The 16,321-nt window shown below is 41.0% G+C and overlaps 1 protein-coding gene across 3 annotated transcripts in view; it reads right to left on the bottom strand.

Annotated features, from left to right (window-relative positions):
* Positions 1-16,321, bottom strand: part of atrx (ATRX chromatin remodeler) — a 46,447-nt gene that overhangs the window by 11,586 nt on the left and 18,540 nt on the right. For all 3 annotated transcript variants that reach the window (XM_061834644.1, XM_061834643.1, XM_061834645.1), the window contains exons 16-29: positions 15,098-15,207; positions 14,692-14,838; positions 14,433-14,610; positions 14,123-14,260; positions 13,878-14,053; positions 13,683-13,800; positions 12,350-12,480; positions 12,055-12,149; positions 11,795-11,934; positions 10,027-10,180; positions 9,820-9,920; positions 8,954-9,062; positions 8,697-8,874; positions 8,063-8,254 (exon numbers count right to left, since the gene is read on the bottom strand). In XM_061834644.1, coding sequence (XP_061690628.1) covers positions 8,063-8,254; positions 8,697-8,874; positions 8,954-9,062; positions 9,820-9,920; positions 10,027-10,180; positions 11,795-11,934; positions 12,055-12,149; positions 12,350-12,480; positions 13,683-13,800; positions 13,878-14,053; positions 14,123-14,260; positions 14,433-14,610; positions 14,692-14,838; positions 15,098-15,207 — 1,967 coding nt within the window. The remainder of the gene's footprint in view (positions 1-8,062; positions 8,255-8,696; positions 8,875-8,953; positions 9,063-9,819; positions 9,921-10,026; positions 10,181-11,794; positions 11,935-12,054; positions 12,150-12,349; positions 12,481-13,682; positions 13,801-13,877; positions 14,054-14,122; positions 14,261-14,432; positions 14,611-14,691; positions 14,839-15,097; positions 15,208-16,321) is intronic.

The following is a 16,321-nucleotide window of genomic DNA, read 5'->3' as shown; positions in this document are numbered from 1 at the left end:
GGGGACAATATCTTTAGCAGGGACGCCCATACTTCCCTCTCCCCAGTCACTTCATCCAGCTCTGCCGGGTGGATCCCAAGGCTTTCCCAGGCCAGCCAAGAGATGTGGTCTCTCCAACGTGTCTTGGGTTGTCCCCCGGGGTCTCCTTCTGGTGGAACTTGCCTGGAACACCTCACCAGTGAGCAGTCCAGGAGGCATCCGAATCAGAAGCCCCAGCCATCCGGATCCTTTCAATATGGAGCAGCGGCTCTACTCTGAGCTCCTCCTGGATCACCGAGCTTCTCACTTTCTCTCTAACGGAGAGCCCAGGCACCTTGCGGATGAAACTCATTTCAGCCGCTTCTTTGCGAGAAATTCATGACCCACAGCTTGTGACCGTGGGTGAGGGTAAGAACATAGATTGACCGGTAGTGAACTTCACTCCTTCTTTACCACAAAGGGCTGATACAAAGTCAACTACAGATGCTGCACCAACCCGCCTACCGATCATGCGTTCATTATTCCCTCACTTGTGAACAAGACTCCAAGATAATGGACCTTTCGAACTGGCGATCTTGAGCTCTGTCCCCTTAGCTTACAGTTGCCATGTCCCGGAAGCTTCCAAAAAGGCGCCTGAACAGAACAGGTTGAAAGTCGATTCTCGATTACGTATTCCAGATAATATTGCAGTATGTTTTTTTGCCAAATGCCTCAGACTTGTCCAAGAGAATTCTTAAGAGAGGTCTCAACTATTTCACACAAGGATATGTACAGGGAATTAAGATTTTGGACAGAGCAGGACGCACTGTCAAGAGTTACAGTGAAATGTTGGCGATCGATCCAAAATCATATTGAAATCCAACAGGATAAAATAGTGGAACTGTACTGCACATGTAAAGTAGGGTGATTACTTTTTACTTGGAAAGATGATGAGTAATATCATTGTAGTCTTGCCATGTGTACATTATGCAAATAACTGGGTGTATTCATTTGACTTGGCTCATAATGGGACTCAGTGCTCTGTTTTAAAAGCCCGATGTGATACAAATAGGCAAATAGACATTTCTCTTGCATGAAATGGTGCATTTACGTATGACTAACCCGACTCTTCGGCATAAAACATTACATACTTCATTCAGCAGGTCAGTGATACATTAACAAAGTGAAAGTTGTTCTCCTGCAATGTATAAAGAACTGATAATAGTTAAATCAAACTCAGCGAAGATACTTCTCCCTTACCTTCGAACATACACCCTTGTGTTTGTGGATATTGTCCACATTTAGTTGTTCGTGCCGTCTTCCCCGGGGCTGAATCCATCGTAGACACTTCGTCAACTGTGTTTTAGGCTTTGGAAAATGAATCAACCAGGCCCCTTGTAACCTGGCCGGATATCTTTCGCCAAAATTGCATATTCCCCAAGCGCATCTGAGGACCATTTTCTTTGTGACATTAACTTTTCCAAACCCAGACTACTGACAACCAGCATTGCTTGGGGACAATATGGCGACAGGGGTGTGTCAAGCCAGGGTTTAAGACAATGCGGTTATCTGATTGGCTATTATTGTACGAGTGATTGACAGGTCAGAAAGGTCAATTGAACTCCTCCACTTGGGGTAGGATCTTATCCCCAAACGAGAGAGGACAGGTCCACTTTTCCATTTGAGGACCATGGTCTGGCTGATTCTAATCCCAGGTGCTTCACTCTGCTGCGAACCGCTCCAGCGAAGGTTGGAGATTACGGCTTGAAGAAGCCAACTGAACCACATCATCTGCAAAAAGCAAGCTTTGTGCTAATATACAGATATAGATCACCACATCACTTGTATGTTTTGTGTGGAAAAATGGGAAACAATTCAATGCTAAATTCCATCTACAAATAAATTATTTGCCCTTTTCAACCGTAGTTTATGACAGAATTTGATGTAGTGGCTTTAAATTCAGAGGTGTGTTAGCGACAAGAGATCAAAGACATCCTAAAATTAGGAATGCACGAGGAAGAGATATTTGTAATACCTAAACATAGCCAGTCAAAACTCCCTAACCCACAGCTGCAGATGAGTTACGAACACACACAGTCAAAGTCACCAGACACTGCTAAACAAGTTAATCTGCAGAAACGCACTTAAATCTTGGGGCTGTGCCTGACATGGAGGCCAAGACCGCCCTCAGGACTTTACAACATTCACAGCAGGAAACATGCCAGATTATTTTTTTCTGGCAATCAGTCAATTAACAAAGCTCATCACATTAGTCACACTGTGATGCACTGTTTAGTTAAAATGTATCTACATCCTGGTACATATTTCAGGAGACACTGAAAAATATCAGAAGCTCAATACAAATGCAGCCCATCTTTTAAAAGGCTAATAGATGAGGGGCCAACCCATAAACCCTGAACTCAACAGAAAACGATGCAGTTTTATGGAAGTTTGGCTCTGTCATTTCTCCATGGAGTTCTCTGCACACCATTTTGACCTTGGAGGAAAATACCATGACATTTTTTTGTTATGGCTATGGCGCTCCAATGTTTAAGACAGCTGCACGTACCACTGTCTGCATTTTTGGATACCTTTGTTTATCTGGTGTTGTATTTCACTTTTTCACATTGGAAGAAATTGAGCTATCACAATCTAATGTGAAACAACTCTTAACAAAGATAAATGATGGAAATTCTTCAGGATGATATCTGCAGACTTTTGGCAGTGCTCGCTCTGCCTTCCCCGCAGGGACAATCTGGAATAAGTAAAGCTGCACAGTTGGCTACCTGAAGTCACCAAAATGTGGTTAGGCCCAACCACGTGAAGAAAAATGCTCAACACAAATTGATGATCATTGACGAGCATGATAACATGTAACAGTTTAGTATGTTTCTGAAAGCATAGCCGAAGCTCAAATGCTGACCACAAATCATTCCAGACAAAATTTTGCTATATACATTAGGGCTTGAGCCATATTGAACTAGGCATCCAGTTCATTCATCCATCACAATAAGTCCCATTTCTATCTTCTTAATTTTATGTTGTCGTACGCATGCCCTTGTTCATATCACCAGTACCCCAAAAGCAAGGCAAAGGCAAAACAGACCTGTGGGGCTGATATTTTCACGTTCATTGAGCAGAAGACTCACATAAAGTCCTGCATGACCTCACTTTTTAAGTGACATAGGCAGGGATTTTGACTTGACCATTAGAGCATTGGAATATTTATTTCCTTCAAGACAACAGAGATTTAACAAAATAATCCAAAATTGTGAACTTCATACAACACCAGATGTGTGATCGCTAAATAAAAAAAACTTCAGTTTTATCTTCAATCAACGGAGGGTGTATTATAAGATATAAGATGGAGCCTAACCAAGTCGGCGCCTTTACGTGTTGTATTTTTGATTGTCTTTGAAGAGGCAATTCATGTACACAAGACTTGCTAATCATTAGAGAGTCTACTACGGACTTTCACAAATCCGCTTATCTTTTTCGCTGTTATCGGTGGGGCGGCTGTGGTCTACGCTGCAGGTCAATGCTGATGGCACACCAAATAGGAAGGGATGGGACAAAAATGTCATCCAGGGAGGAGTTCCAAGGTGAAACCTACTGCAGGCCAAAAAGAATAAAGGCTTGTATTACTTTTGCAAAAAAACAAAACTTTAGGGAGAATATTATACTGTGTGGTTTGACAAGATGAAAGGTTAGTTTCTTTGGATGGTGTGTATCAAAACAAAAAAAACATGCTGCAGAGAGTTAGTGCGGCTTATTAACTGGAGCGCGGTGTTGTCTGGAAAATATGGTATTTTTGCTGAATTCAAACAATTCTCCAAGGAACAGTGCGCGACAATATCTCCACAGAGATTTGACATACCCATTACCAGTTAAAGAAAACACTCAATTTAAGTTGTTGCTGCTGAGGATGGTTCAACCGGTTAAGTTCAGGGGGGTATGACTTTTTCCACACAGGCTAAGGTTTTGTCCATTATTGAAATCAATTCAAAACAGCATTTTAAGTACACTTGGTTTATATTTGTCTGATATTTATATTTGTTTAATGATCTTAAAGTGGGGAAACTATGCAAAATATAAGAATTTGAGAAGGAAGCAAATACTTTTTCACAGCAATTTATCAGACGATGTAAGAGTGGGATGATATAAAAATTTTGGGTGTGGAACGGTGTGGAAATTATCAAAGATTAAATAATTTCCTTGCCCTAATGAGGCCAGCGTGTGGGATATTGCTCCAGTTTGTTCCCATTCATATTTAAATTGCAAAACAGTCTCCTGTGGCCTTAAGGTACATGCCTGGGCCTAATGATTACTGCTCCCATCACCGGCTGAGAGGACACACCATAGTGTATGCATACGGCCTACAGCTTTGACCATTAATTAATAAGTTTGAAAACAGCGGAGCTGTACAAAGTGAGAACAACAAGCCGGGGGGCGGCCCCTTCTGCAAGTGGATGCTTGCTTCATGGAAGAGTGTAATGAGCAGGAAATGGGATGAGTCTGAAGGGTGGGTGGGAAGTCCAAACCTCATGTCTGGCATGCAAAACCTTCTTTGTCATTAGGGGAAGTGCGGCTGCCTCTTTCGTCTTCAATTAGTTTCTCTGATGAGCACAAAGACATCTTTAAGAGAGGGGTTTAAATAATGACCCTTCATCAGCCAAGGGGGGGTCCAAGGGGTGCATAAGAAAAACAACTTTACTGGGCTTGCTTTGAACAAGCAGAGGTAGAGGTGAGTCAGCATAACAGATGGCTGAAAAAACTATGGGGACAAGATTGTGTAAGATCGTGAAGGATGGGGGACATAATAGATGAGGCTCATGGAAGTTTAGTATGAATCTCAAGACATGAGATCAGAAAAGTAAATTGTTGAAGAGGACAACAATCAGGGCCACTGGCCAGCCTTATTAATTTTAGCAATGTGCACTTTGCAGAGTTTGGGGCCTTATGCTGTGACTTCACTTACTCTGTCTGTGCGGAAGGCAGTTGGCTCAAAGCAATGAGTCTGAGTCTTTCTGAGTCATCTTCACATGGACACAGACCGAATTCCTTCCATCAAACTCTCAGCTCTGTCTTCATCCTATTTCTCCTCCTCCTCATCTAACTGATCAAAACAGGCAGCTTCTCGATGACTTCAACCTTTGCCTTTAATACTGTAAATCTAATGCTATCTCACTAAATGTCATGAGTAAAAGCACATCGCTCACCAAATACATCTGTGCAATAGATAACTTAAAAAGCGACCCACTCTACAGTTTGATGCAAAGAGCATTTAGAGATTGCTATTTCAGTTTAATAGAGTTGATTAAGGGCTCCTACCTGTTTATTAATAGACCTACCCTGTGTATAATACTGTGAGTTCCATATTTCTGGACTTACAAATGATGAAAGCAGGGGAACAAGCAGGGATTAGACTTAGTGGCAATTTTAGGCTTATTTCTCAAAAAAGATTGATTTCAAACAGATTTTAGCCTGCCCACATTTTGGGCATCAGCCTATCACAGTCTGCCAAGTCAAGTGCAGAGGGTGAGGACATTTCCTCACTGAACTACTACGTATTCTTTGGTGCATTTTTTCCCAACATTGACAGTCTGGACATTTTTTTAAGACAATAAGTGAAGCTGGAGAAACATTTTCATAAAATTGATTGTTGAAATGTCTCCTTGAAAATAGAAGACATCATCCCACATGAGGTAAGTGCTAGCAGATTCATTTCTGTACAAATAAATGAGTTTTGTCAGCTTACTTTTGTATTGATTGCATTGAAAATATCTCAGACGTTTGAAAGGAGGTTTGATAACACGGGTTTGGTTGGGTGAATGGTGGCATTGCGTGGCACAGGCAGACTGTGACGTGCACTGATGGCTGTCACGGCGGAGACTTGGTATCACAGTGCTGTGTCTTTTAATGTCCCAAATCTGCGATCATCACCAAAATGTATGTGGACGTTTATATTTATGTTCACTTACACTTTAGAAAATATCAGAACAATTGGACGAATACACTTTTTATTTTATAAACATTCAAGCATTTTCCTCTCCATAGACACTCACTAGAGAATAAGGAACACACTTTACATCCATAAAACCCACAATATTTGGGATATGAATTTGATATTTTCAGAGGTAGAAGGGGGCTTAACTAGAGATGTACACATACAATGAGTTTTCTGATGTTAAGGTTAACAACATGAAGCATTTTAGACCGGGTGCAATGTTTGAATCAATGACATCTTGTCTATGTGATGTCTGTCACGTTTACAGATTCGTGCAAAGAAACCTTGTCGAATCCAGACAATCTAGAACTAAGAACATCTTAACACAACGAGATAATCTACCAACTATCGGGGCCAGAAAAGTATTAGCAAGAGGAGAAATTAATAGTTTATTAATAATGAACAACAATGTAAACAATGGCAAGGAATGAGGAAAAAGGGAAGTTTATAGCAGCATTGCAAACAGCAGATTATTTAGTAAATAGCAGTAAACAGCTGTGTGCAGCTGCGTGAGGCTGGATGGCTCATGTAAGTGCACTGTGTTCTCATTAAACCCCAGGGGGACTAAATAACAACATAAAAGTGGGTGGGGAAAAACAATTCACATTAGTCTGAGTCACTTCTCAAAAAAGGTCACAAAAGTCAGAATAACTAGCAGTGGTACCGTTGCAGAATTCCTGTGAAGGCAGTGCAACATCTCAGAAGAATTACAATAAATAAGATGGACTAAACAAGGGCTGGGAGAATCAAATAACTCCGTTAAGTTGACTTCAAAAATAGGTTGAGACAAAATTGGTGGTTCAAATCTCTGCCGGGACGCAAAGAAAGTTTCACCCAGTAACATGTATGTGCCGCCGGAACCAATGTTTTAGATGGACATTACTGCAGACAGTGTTGGGCCACTAATAAACTTTGCCAAAAATGAGAGAGGAGCATCTAAAAGGTGTCACAGTTAGGTCTGTAATATTCACACAGTAAAACATGATTTATGAGTCAGTAGAACAGTAGTTTTTTTTTTTTGTTTTTTTTTTTATAAATCTAAAATGGTAATAACTAGTGTGCTAATTATAAATCCAATTGTTAACCATTTTGCTGTCTCCAGATACACACAATAGAGCAAAACTGCACATTTCGGAGTGGCATTTTATTATGGACAGCCAAAGGCTAACTGTGCAATCATCAGCATCTTGATATGCCACACCTGTGAGGTGGGATGGATTATCCCATTAAAGGAGAAATGCTTATTAACAGATTTAGGCAGATTTTTGAACAATATGTGAGGGAAATTGCCTCTAGTGTATGTAGAAAAAGTTTTAGATCTTTGAGTCCAGCTCACGAAAAATGGGAGAAAAAGTGTTACATTTCAATTTTTGCATTCTACATTTTAAACAGTGTCCAAACTTCATTGGAATTGGTCTCTGAATTACACACTGTCAAAGCAATACATCAGAAGGAAAAAGAAATGTGGTGTTTTTATGTTTTGTTTTTATCAAATTTTTCATATTGTGATATATCGTCAGGTTAAAAAAAAAAAAAAAAAAAGTAATTTTCGTCCACATTGTCCAGACATCCATTTTCTGAGCTGCTTATACTCACACATTTGAGCATTTTTTTATGGTGGTCTAAATATCAATAACGTACAGACCTGCGTTCTGGAGTGATGATCAAGGGATTATAAAGTAAAACATGAATAAGTAGCTTACCCTACACAGAAGGATAAAAAAATGGAGGACCAAAAACACAGATAATGTAGTATGGTAATGACTTGAATTAGGGCTCTGCACGAAAATTTCCACTGGTCATACCATTTTTAAAGGAGATACAGCATGACAATGACATACCATAGTTTCATATGAATTAAAGATTGACAGTCAACCTAAGATATAGTTTCTAAATATTGTGGTGGAAAATGAGGCAACTTTCACACAAAACACGGGCTCGTGCAAGTGCGACAAGATGAGATTTTCAATCGCACAAGTTGAAAAAAAGGTCTCAAATGGGACCAAATTGGTTACATTCTCAAACCCTGGCTTAAAGGTTGAACTGGTCTGCCACACAAGTGTTAAGTACAACAGTAGTATAAAACTGAAGGTTTACCTTGGGGAGCAGCGGTGTGGCTTTCTTGCTCTTCTTCCCTGAGGGATCGTCTAGCAGGTCAGGCTCAAAAGTGTAGAGCTCTGCCAGCTCATTCATAGTAAAGTGCCTTTCAATCTGCTGCTGGTCCACGACCCGGTATGATAAAGATTGTTTGGTAACCTGCCGGTCATAGATTTTTTCTTCCATTGTGCCCTGAAAGGAAAATATTACATGAAAGTCCAATAAATACAAGATCGAACTTCAAGAATACACAACACAATAGTATCGTGTCATTAATTTAGTGCAATAATCAATCAAAGTCACTGGTACATATTCAAAACATCCATCCATCCATCCATCCATCCATCAATTTTCTTTGGCGCTTATCCTCACAAGGGTTGCGGGGAGTGCTGGAGCCTATCCCAGCTGTCAACGGGGAGGAGGCGGGGTACACCCTGAACTGGTTGCCAGCCAATCGCAGGGCACATGGAGACAAACAGCCGCACTCACAATCAGTTCCATTTATAGGCATAGGTTAATGTAATCCATGCGGATGTGCATATTTACTGTTCGTTAACATGCTTGTCTGCTAAAGTTTTAAGATATCTGGTGGCTTCTATACAAAAAGTGACAAATATCATCCTGTCAAGATCACCTGCGCCAGCAACCTGTAGACATAGACCGTCTTCAGCTGGCCGAAGCGATACACCCTGAATATACTCTGGATATCATACGAAGGATTCCATGAGGCGTCAAAGATTATGACTCTGTTGGATGCCACCAGGTTGATACCCAGGGAGCCAGCTCGTGTGGAAATGAGGAACAAACGACCCCTGGAATTGTTTAGAAAGACTTCTATAAAATGTGTTTGTATTGTTTCATGACCATTAGACTTTTAAAATGATAAAAGACCTTGTGTTGTTAGGGTCGTTAAACTCCTCTGCCCACTTCTTCCTAGTGGTGGCGTTGGTGGAGCCATCCAGACGATAGTAGTCAATATTCCTGAACCACTTGCCCTCACCTTCAGAGACACAAGTTAAGAAACATGCTATTCAATGACATAATCAAACTGCAGATGAGCCTTCAACAATAAACTCCCACCTAGTAGGCAGTTTCTTGTAAAAAAAAAGGACATGGTTCGGGTATAAGCAGAGAGTTATAGCGAATGGAAGCACTCTGTATGTAACCTTTAAGATGGCCAATCCTTCGCCAGGCCGCATAGTTCAGCATGTTTCCAATTAAAGTACTGTGATCTCTTCATTACAAATTACAAACCCTTGAGCAAACATTTTTGGTGGAATAAAAAGTCAAGGTCTAATCATCTTCAAAATGAAAGTAAAAACAGCTGCTGAAGTTTAATTAGGAACATGACCTTAGACCGGTGGCACTGTGTATGCATGTGTGCGCACACTTAAGGTTACAACCCATGGACAAAAAAATACATGCTGCATGCGGGCTTCCTTTATGTAATGGATGGAAAACTCCTACCCAAAAGAATGTGTTAGCATTTTTTAATAGACAAAAAAAAATAAAAGTGAAATTTGGGAAAGAGAAAACATGTCAAGCTCCATAAATCAGTAGCTGGTTTCTATTAATAATAGGGTACTTGGTTGTTTTTTAACATCATGACTAAGACCAGAATTACAAAGAAGAATATAGCGGGAAACTGATCACAGGCAAATATGGGATGGAATCATTCTGTGAAGTAACAGTTTCACAAAAGAGCCAAGTGAGATCATCTTGAAAAAAGAATGCGGGAATATAAATATAAAGCTTACCTTTGTATGGTGATATCTTATTTTCATCCGCAGCTCTGCAAGACAGCTCCAGGAAATCCTCAATCAGGTCCAAAGAGATAAGAGACTGACTGAATACCAACCTGTGGATGGGGACAAAGATTCATTGGTGTCACTTTACATTTTTAAATGAGATCCCATTACACTACAAACCAGCGAGTGCACACAAACAGCACATTTCAAACTTACACTTTATCCTCCACTTCCTCTGCCATGCGTAGGATCTCAAAGAGGATCAGAATTTTTCCAGAGTGTTCGATGATTTCAGCATCGGCCTCAGTGACAAACTCCTTGTGCCAGTCAGCGGTGGGGCTCCCTGGTCCCGAGCCAGAGGGTTGAGGTTCTTTAAAACAAACACATAAATTAATCCAAGGTCTGTAAACGGCCACCATCACAACAACACACAAACAAATTAATAACCCAAAAACATGTTTTAATTGGAGACACTCAATTCCCCGTAGGTGTGATTGTGAGTGCAAATAGTTGTTTACATGTGCCCTGTGATAGGCTGGTAACCAGTTCAGGGTGTACCGTGTCTCTTGGCCAAATATAGTTGAGATAGGACCCACTACTTCCGCGAAACCTGTGAGGATAAGTGGCTCAGATAATGGCTGGACGGATGAACATGCCTTCACATTCTGATTCTGACATGCTTACACAACTCATTATTATTTTAATTAATTACCCAAGACAAGCATGTTTATAGAGTCAGATCCATAAATGTATCATGACATGAGACAATTCACAACTTTGGGCATTTAACAACTACAATGGATTTGGAATGAAATCTAGCTGGAATAGGTTACAGGACTCCTCCGACCCTTGTGAGTATAAGCCGCTTGAGAAAATGGATGGATGAACAGGATTTGCTTTAAACTGCAGACTTTCAGCTGTAATGTGAATGTATTTACATCCGAGTTATGAGAACGGTGTAGGAATTACAATCTTTTGTACTGTATCTTGGCCAGGAGACACCGAGTCCATGCTTAACTGGATTGCCAGCCAATCGGAGGGCACACAAACAACCATTTGCACTCACATACAACTACGGACAATTTAGAGTCTCCAATTAATATACAATTCATGTTTTTCGGATTTGAGACGAAACCGAAGTGCCTGAGAAAGCCCACACAGGCAGAGGAGGAACATACAAACTCCACACAGGCGGCGTTAGGAGTTGAACCCCCGGTCTACAGAATTGTGAGGCAACCATAATTGATATTTACACTTTTTAACTTTGTTGCAAATCCTTTGTAGTTAATCACAGCCTGAGGTTTGAAATAACTCGACATCACCAGAAGCTGGAATTCATCCCTGGTTTTGCTCTGAACATGCATTTCACTTGCTATCAACAAAACTGAAGGGAAACTGCCCCAAGAACAAGGGGAAAATCAAAACAGTTGCAGTAGAGGCCTAGCAGAGCTTTACCTGGGATGAAATCAAGCATCTTGTGGTGTCTATGCTTTCCATACTTCGGGTTATAATTGCTTGCAAAGGATTTGCAACTAAGTATCAAAAACTGAAAGCTTTAAAGAGTTGGTTGTTAATTTGTCCCATTATTTTTGGTCCCTAAAAAAGTGGGAGGGAACATATACAAACTGTTGTAATTCTTATACCGTTCACCTGATTTGGATGTAAACACACTCACATTAAAATTGTAATTCTCCAGGTAAAGGACAACTGGTTTGTTTCATTAGAACTCCATTGTGGTAGTGTTTTAGAGCCACAAAGATAATTGTGTTGATTTCCCTATATTTATGGACATGAGTGGAGAAATGCAATGGACAAACCATATATGCCTCATCCTCTACAGTCTTAACAGACCTACAAGCTGGAATGTCACATCTCGCTATGCGTGAACCCTGATTCTTCATCATCAAATTTTGTTTCACACTGGTTGTCAAGATCAATTGTTCTACTACAACAAGCAAAGTTGTTCTCGAGGCTCCAAACTTACGTTCTTCTTGAGGCTCAGCCCTGTTTCGCCCCTCTCCATTTCTGCCCCGAGAACTAGTGTTCCACTCCTTGATGACTTCCACATCATCGCTATCAGAGTCATCAGATCCCTTCTTTCTTCCCTTGCCTTTCTTCTTTTTCCTATTAAGGAGGGACAGTGGAGGACACAGGGTCAGCAAGAGTAACAGATGAAGGAACAGGGGGAGTACAAATGTGTCTCTTGCTTTATAAATATCCAACGCAAGGAAGTGGAATCTTTACTTCTTTTGCTTTTCGTCCTCCGAGCTTAAACTCATGGAGGACTCGTCGGTCTCTGAAGCAATGAATTCCTCCATACTGTCTTCGTCAAAGAAACCCTAAAAGAGAGATGAATTGGATGAGTTTCAAATGTGTAGTGAATTGATTTACCAAATACGGACAGATGATGCTTTGGAGCAAAACTGATGCACATGGGAATTTGTTTTAAAACAAAAACAAAAAAAAAAAAAAAAAGGATAATCATCACCCCTGGATTTCCAGTTCATCACAAGGTTTCATCTCATCTTCCTATACCTACCCTGTTTTCTTTACTGATGTAATCCAGCTGAAGGCACCAGGGATGGGTCCAGATTCTACTGAGCATCTGGAAATCTTGGAAGAGTTTGGTCCCTGCACGGCCTCGGCCCCCCTCCAAAGCATTCCCCACACCTGGAACATGAGGGAGAGGGTGCGATGCAGGCGCGAACAATGACAGACTGAAGGTCAATCTCTCTATACACAACATTGTCAGTGCACAATATGTAAAGGTATCTAATTTCTGCCTGAAACTTGCATAACTATAGACAAAAAAAAAATATCAATTCAGAAGACAGAATTCCCTCAACACATCCAAGCTTTGTGGTGGGAGCACAAATGCGACAGTAGGCTGTATGGAAACAGCAATAATGGAAGAAAGGACAAAGCTTCAACATTTACAGACAGCCTGGTGGTGTGTGTGTGTGTTGGGGGGGGGGGGGGACACAACTAAGAAAGTGAGCAGTCAGTCACTTCAGGACTGTACCCTGTAGATAACCCTGCTAATGAACCACAGCACATAGCAACAATCCATTCCCAACCAACAAGACCTTCATAAATACAGTAATCCCTTATTTTTTGCAGTTAATGGGGACCAGAACCCCCCACGAAATGTGAACAATTGAGGGAGGGGCACAATGCACTGAAGCCCCAATAGGTGAAGCGCGAAGTAGAGTGATTACTGTACTGTCCTGGTCTTTGGTTTAATTTATGGTGCAAAAATGTTGATATTCGCTCCCAACCACTTCAATGTCTTTCCTTTTCCTGTATGCCCCCATATTCCCCACTCCTGTCCCTCATGTTCCAGAGCTCTTCATTAAGGAAACGTGGGAAACCGTGCTTAAACCCTGCCTGCGGCACACTGCCAGCTGCCACTCTTATATACGCGCATATATGCACACACAGACACACACACAAGACGCACGCACGCTCACACACGCTCACACACGCACACACACACACACACACGCACACACACACACACACACACAAAAAGTTCACTAAATGACTTATCAAACAGGCACAGAAAAGTAGACCAGCAAAAGCTCTGCAAGTTAGGAAAGGGGAAAAAAAAGTCGAATAACTTATCCTGTGAAGGTAGTGCTTTAAAGGCAAACCAAAAAGTTGAAAAAGGATTCAGACTTGTCCAATGTTGCACATAACTATATACATTTTTTTGCTTTTCTGTGGGTGAGAAAAATCGCCATTTTAGCATGCCCGAGCTGTCATATAACACCCAAAATCATCTGTGGATTGTAAAAGACAGGGGCAAGTCAGATGATTCTATGCAAGACATAATAATAATAAAAAAGGTTTAAATGCAGTGTGCATCTCACCAGTGAAGTGCTCCAGGTAGTATTTGTAGAGTTTAAACTGGAGTGGAGTAACTCTGATGGACAACACATACTCGTGCTTGGGAGGGAGGAACTTTGTGAGTGCTGTGTAATCTTTCCTCTGGGAAAACAAAAAGAAGATACTTTTAGGACTCATCATGAAAGGAGGGAAAATATCCAGAAGGGCCTGTGCGTTACCTGAACACATCCAGCCAGCATCTCATACAAGATATGAGCCCTCTTCTTCATGATGCGGACATCGTGCATTGTGGAGTCGGCACACTGCCCATTCTGGATGGGGTTGATGAAGCGATTGCGGAACTCTTTGACTGACCCGAGCAAGTTTTCCTTAATGAAGTTCACCATGCAGTGATCTGATAGAGGAACAAGGAAGTCAGAAGATCTTAGCAATCGGATAATGATCCAACTGCTGGCAGGCTTACATTCTATGAGGTTATTTTGAAGCGGCGTTCCCGTCAGCACAACCCTCCTTCTTGTCCTGATGGAGTTCATGGCTTTGGACACAGCTGATGCCTCATTCTTCAAGATGTGACCTTCATCGCATATTACAAAATCAGGGCCTGAAGGGAAAGTTCAGTTAAAATCAGAAAGTTCAAACCAAAGAGAAACTTGATCATCTAGTAAATAGCATAATTTAAAGTATTTTTGATTGTGGTTTCATCATTTTAATAATAACTATTTGTATCTCAGCACTCCAGCACACTTATTTGCAACAATATGTTAATACTATACCTGGGTCAACCAAAGTCTTCTGAAATGTCTCTTTTAGCTTCTTACTCTTCGTGTTCCTTCCCTGTGTCAGATTTCGGTACATCTCATAGCCTATGATCATAACACCCCCCATATCCTGCCATTGCTGGAGGGCGACTGCTCGCTCCTGCGGCCTCTTTACTGTGGCCAGTTCCGTCACCTGTGTCATACACCAAGGCTCACCCGTTAATCCTCCAAAAGTCAGGTTTGGTGAAAAACAATTGCCAAATCAAAATATTACCTCTAAACACTCATCATCTTTCATTCCCTCTTGCCATTTCTCAAACTCATTGACCCAATTAAGGACGGTGTTGAGGGGACAAACCACCAAAGCTGTTGAGAAGTTGAGCTTTTCACAGAGCAGCAAAGTGTGAAGAAATGTCACCACCTTCAGGAGGAAAGGAGCATTGCATTTAATATTTAATGACAGCATTGACTCAATCATGTAGTCGTTACTAACACTCATGTCTCGTTAATGATAGCATACAAAAAGATTGTTAATATCATATCTACTCTGAATTATGCATTTAGCCCATTACTGGTGCACAAAAGGCCCAACACCATTGATGACACACAGGAGCAGTGTAACCAGGGACTCTTGTGTCAGTCATTTACCAATCTTTTCACAGCTTGTCTCTCCGACCTACCTGAAGTGTTTTTCCTAGACCCATACAGTGAGCAAGGATGCAACCAGAACCAGAGGACTTCTCAATCTTCTTCACAGACTCACAGCAACAGTCCCACATGAATTGTACCCCTAGACACATGGCAAAGATAAAAGGGCTTCTCAAACAAACCTTTGACATATTTTGTGATACTACATAGACAGAGATGCCTTAAAATATTAGTTTACAAAACTCGTACCTCAAAGCATGACCCCATTACAAATAATTGGAAATGCAATTAATGCGTTCCAGTCCCACCAAAACACTGCAATCGTTAACCTCACCACCACCACCACCATCAGGAAGGTTGTATGTGTCTCATTAGCGGTACTGTTTTTGTTTTATGGTTGGTTTGCAAGTAAACCAAAACTGTTCATGACAATGTACAGCTTCAAGCCTCTTTGTTGAATATTTAGTAATAATAACAACCGCCAAAGTCCTGCGAGTTGTCAAGTGAGCGGAACCTCCTGCAGCCATACAGAACTCATTTCTCAAATTTCAACTTGCAAGTATATGTATGCGCACGCACACACGGTCCAAAACACAACACCAAGACAAATTTTTAAAGGCTTTTAAAAAAAAAAATAAATTAAGGTTTTGGAGTGACCTAGCCAAAGTCTAGACTTGAATCTGATCTGGAATGCATTGGCATGACATTAAAAGGCTGTTCATGCTTTAAAAAAAAAAAAAAAACATTTACTTTTAAAAAAATCTAAGCAATTCTGCAAGGAGTAGGAGGCCAAAATATCTCCACAGATGTGAAAGACCCATTGCCAGTGACAGAAAATGCTCGATTTCAATTATTGCTGCTGAGGATGCTCAACCAGTTGTTAGGTGAAGAAGGCCATATCTTTTTCACACAGGGTAAAGTAACTTTGAAGTCTTTCTCTCTCTCTTTTTTTTCCCATACCGTATTTTCCGGACTATAAGTTGCATTCTTTTTCATAGTTTGACCAGAGGTGCGACTTATTCTCCAGAGCTACTTGTACGTGAAATTATTGATACATTATGACATCCATCCATCCATCTATTTTTCGAGTCACTTGTCTGTTATTTTCACACTAACAAACAAAGAGGGCGCTCTACCGGTAAAAATCACTGAGACACGGCAGTAACACGCTAGCACAGCGCTAAAAGGGCCGGACCGGTAAAAGTCACTTCCTCGGCACATATATTCCACCGGTCTCACGCTTACCTTTTTCGGCT

This window comes from Syngnathoides biaculeatus, chromosome 11 (genome assembly GCF_019802595.1).
Source record: "Syngnathoides biaculeatus isolate LvHL_M chromosome 11, ASM1980259v1, whole genome shotgun sequence".
Classification (NCBI taxonomy): domain Eukaryota; kingdom Metazoa; phylum Chordata; class Actinopteri; order Syngnathiformes; family Syngnathidae; genus Syngnathoides; species Syngnathoides biaculeatus.
The sequence above is the reverse complement of the archived record's forward strand: the minus strand, read 5'-3'. Positions and strand labels throughout refer to the sequence as shown.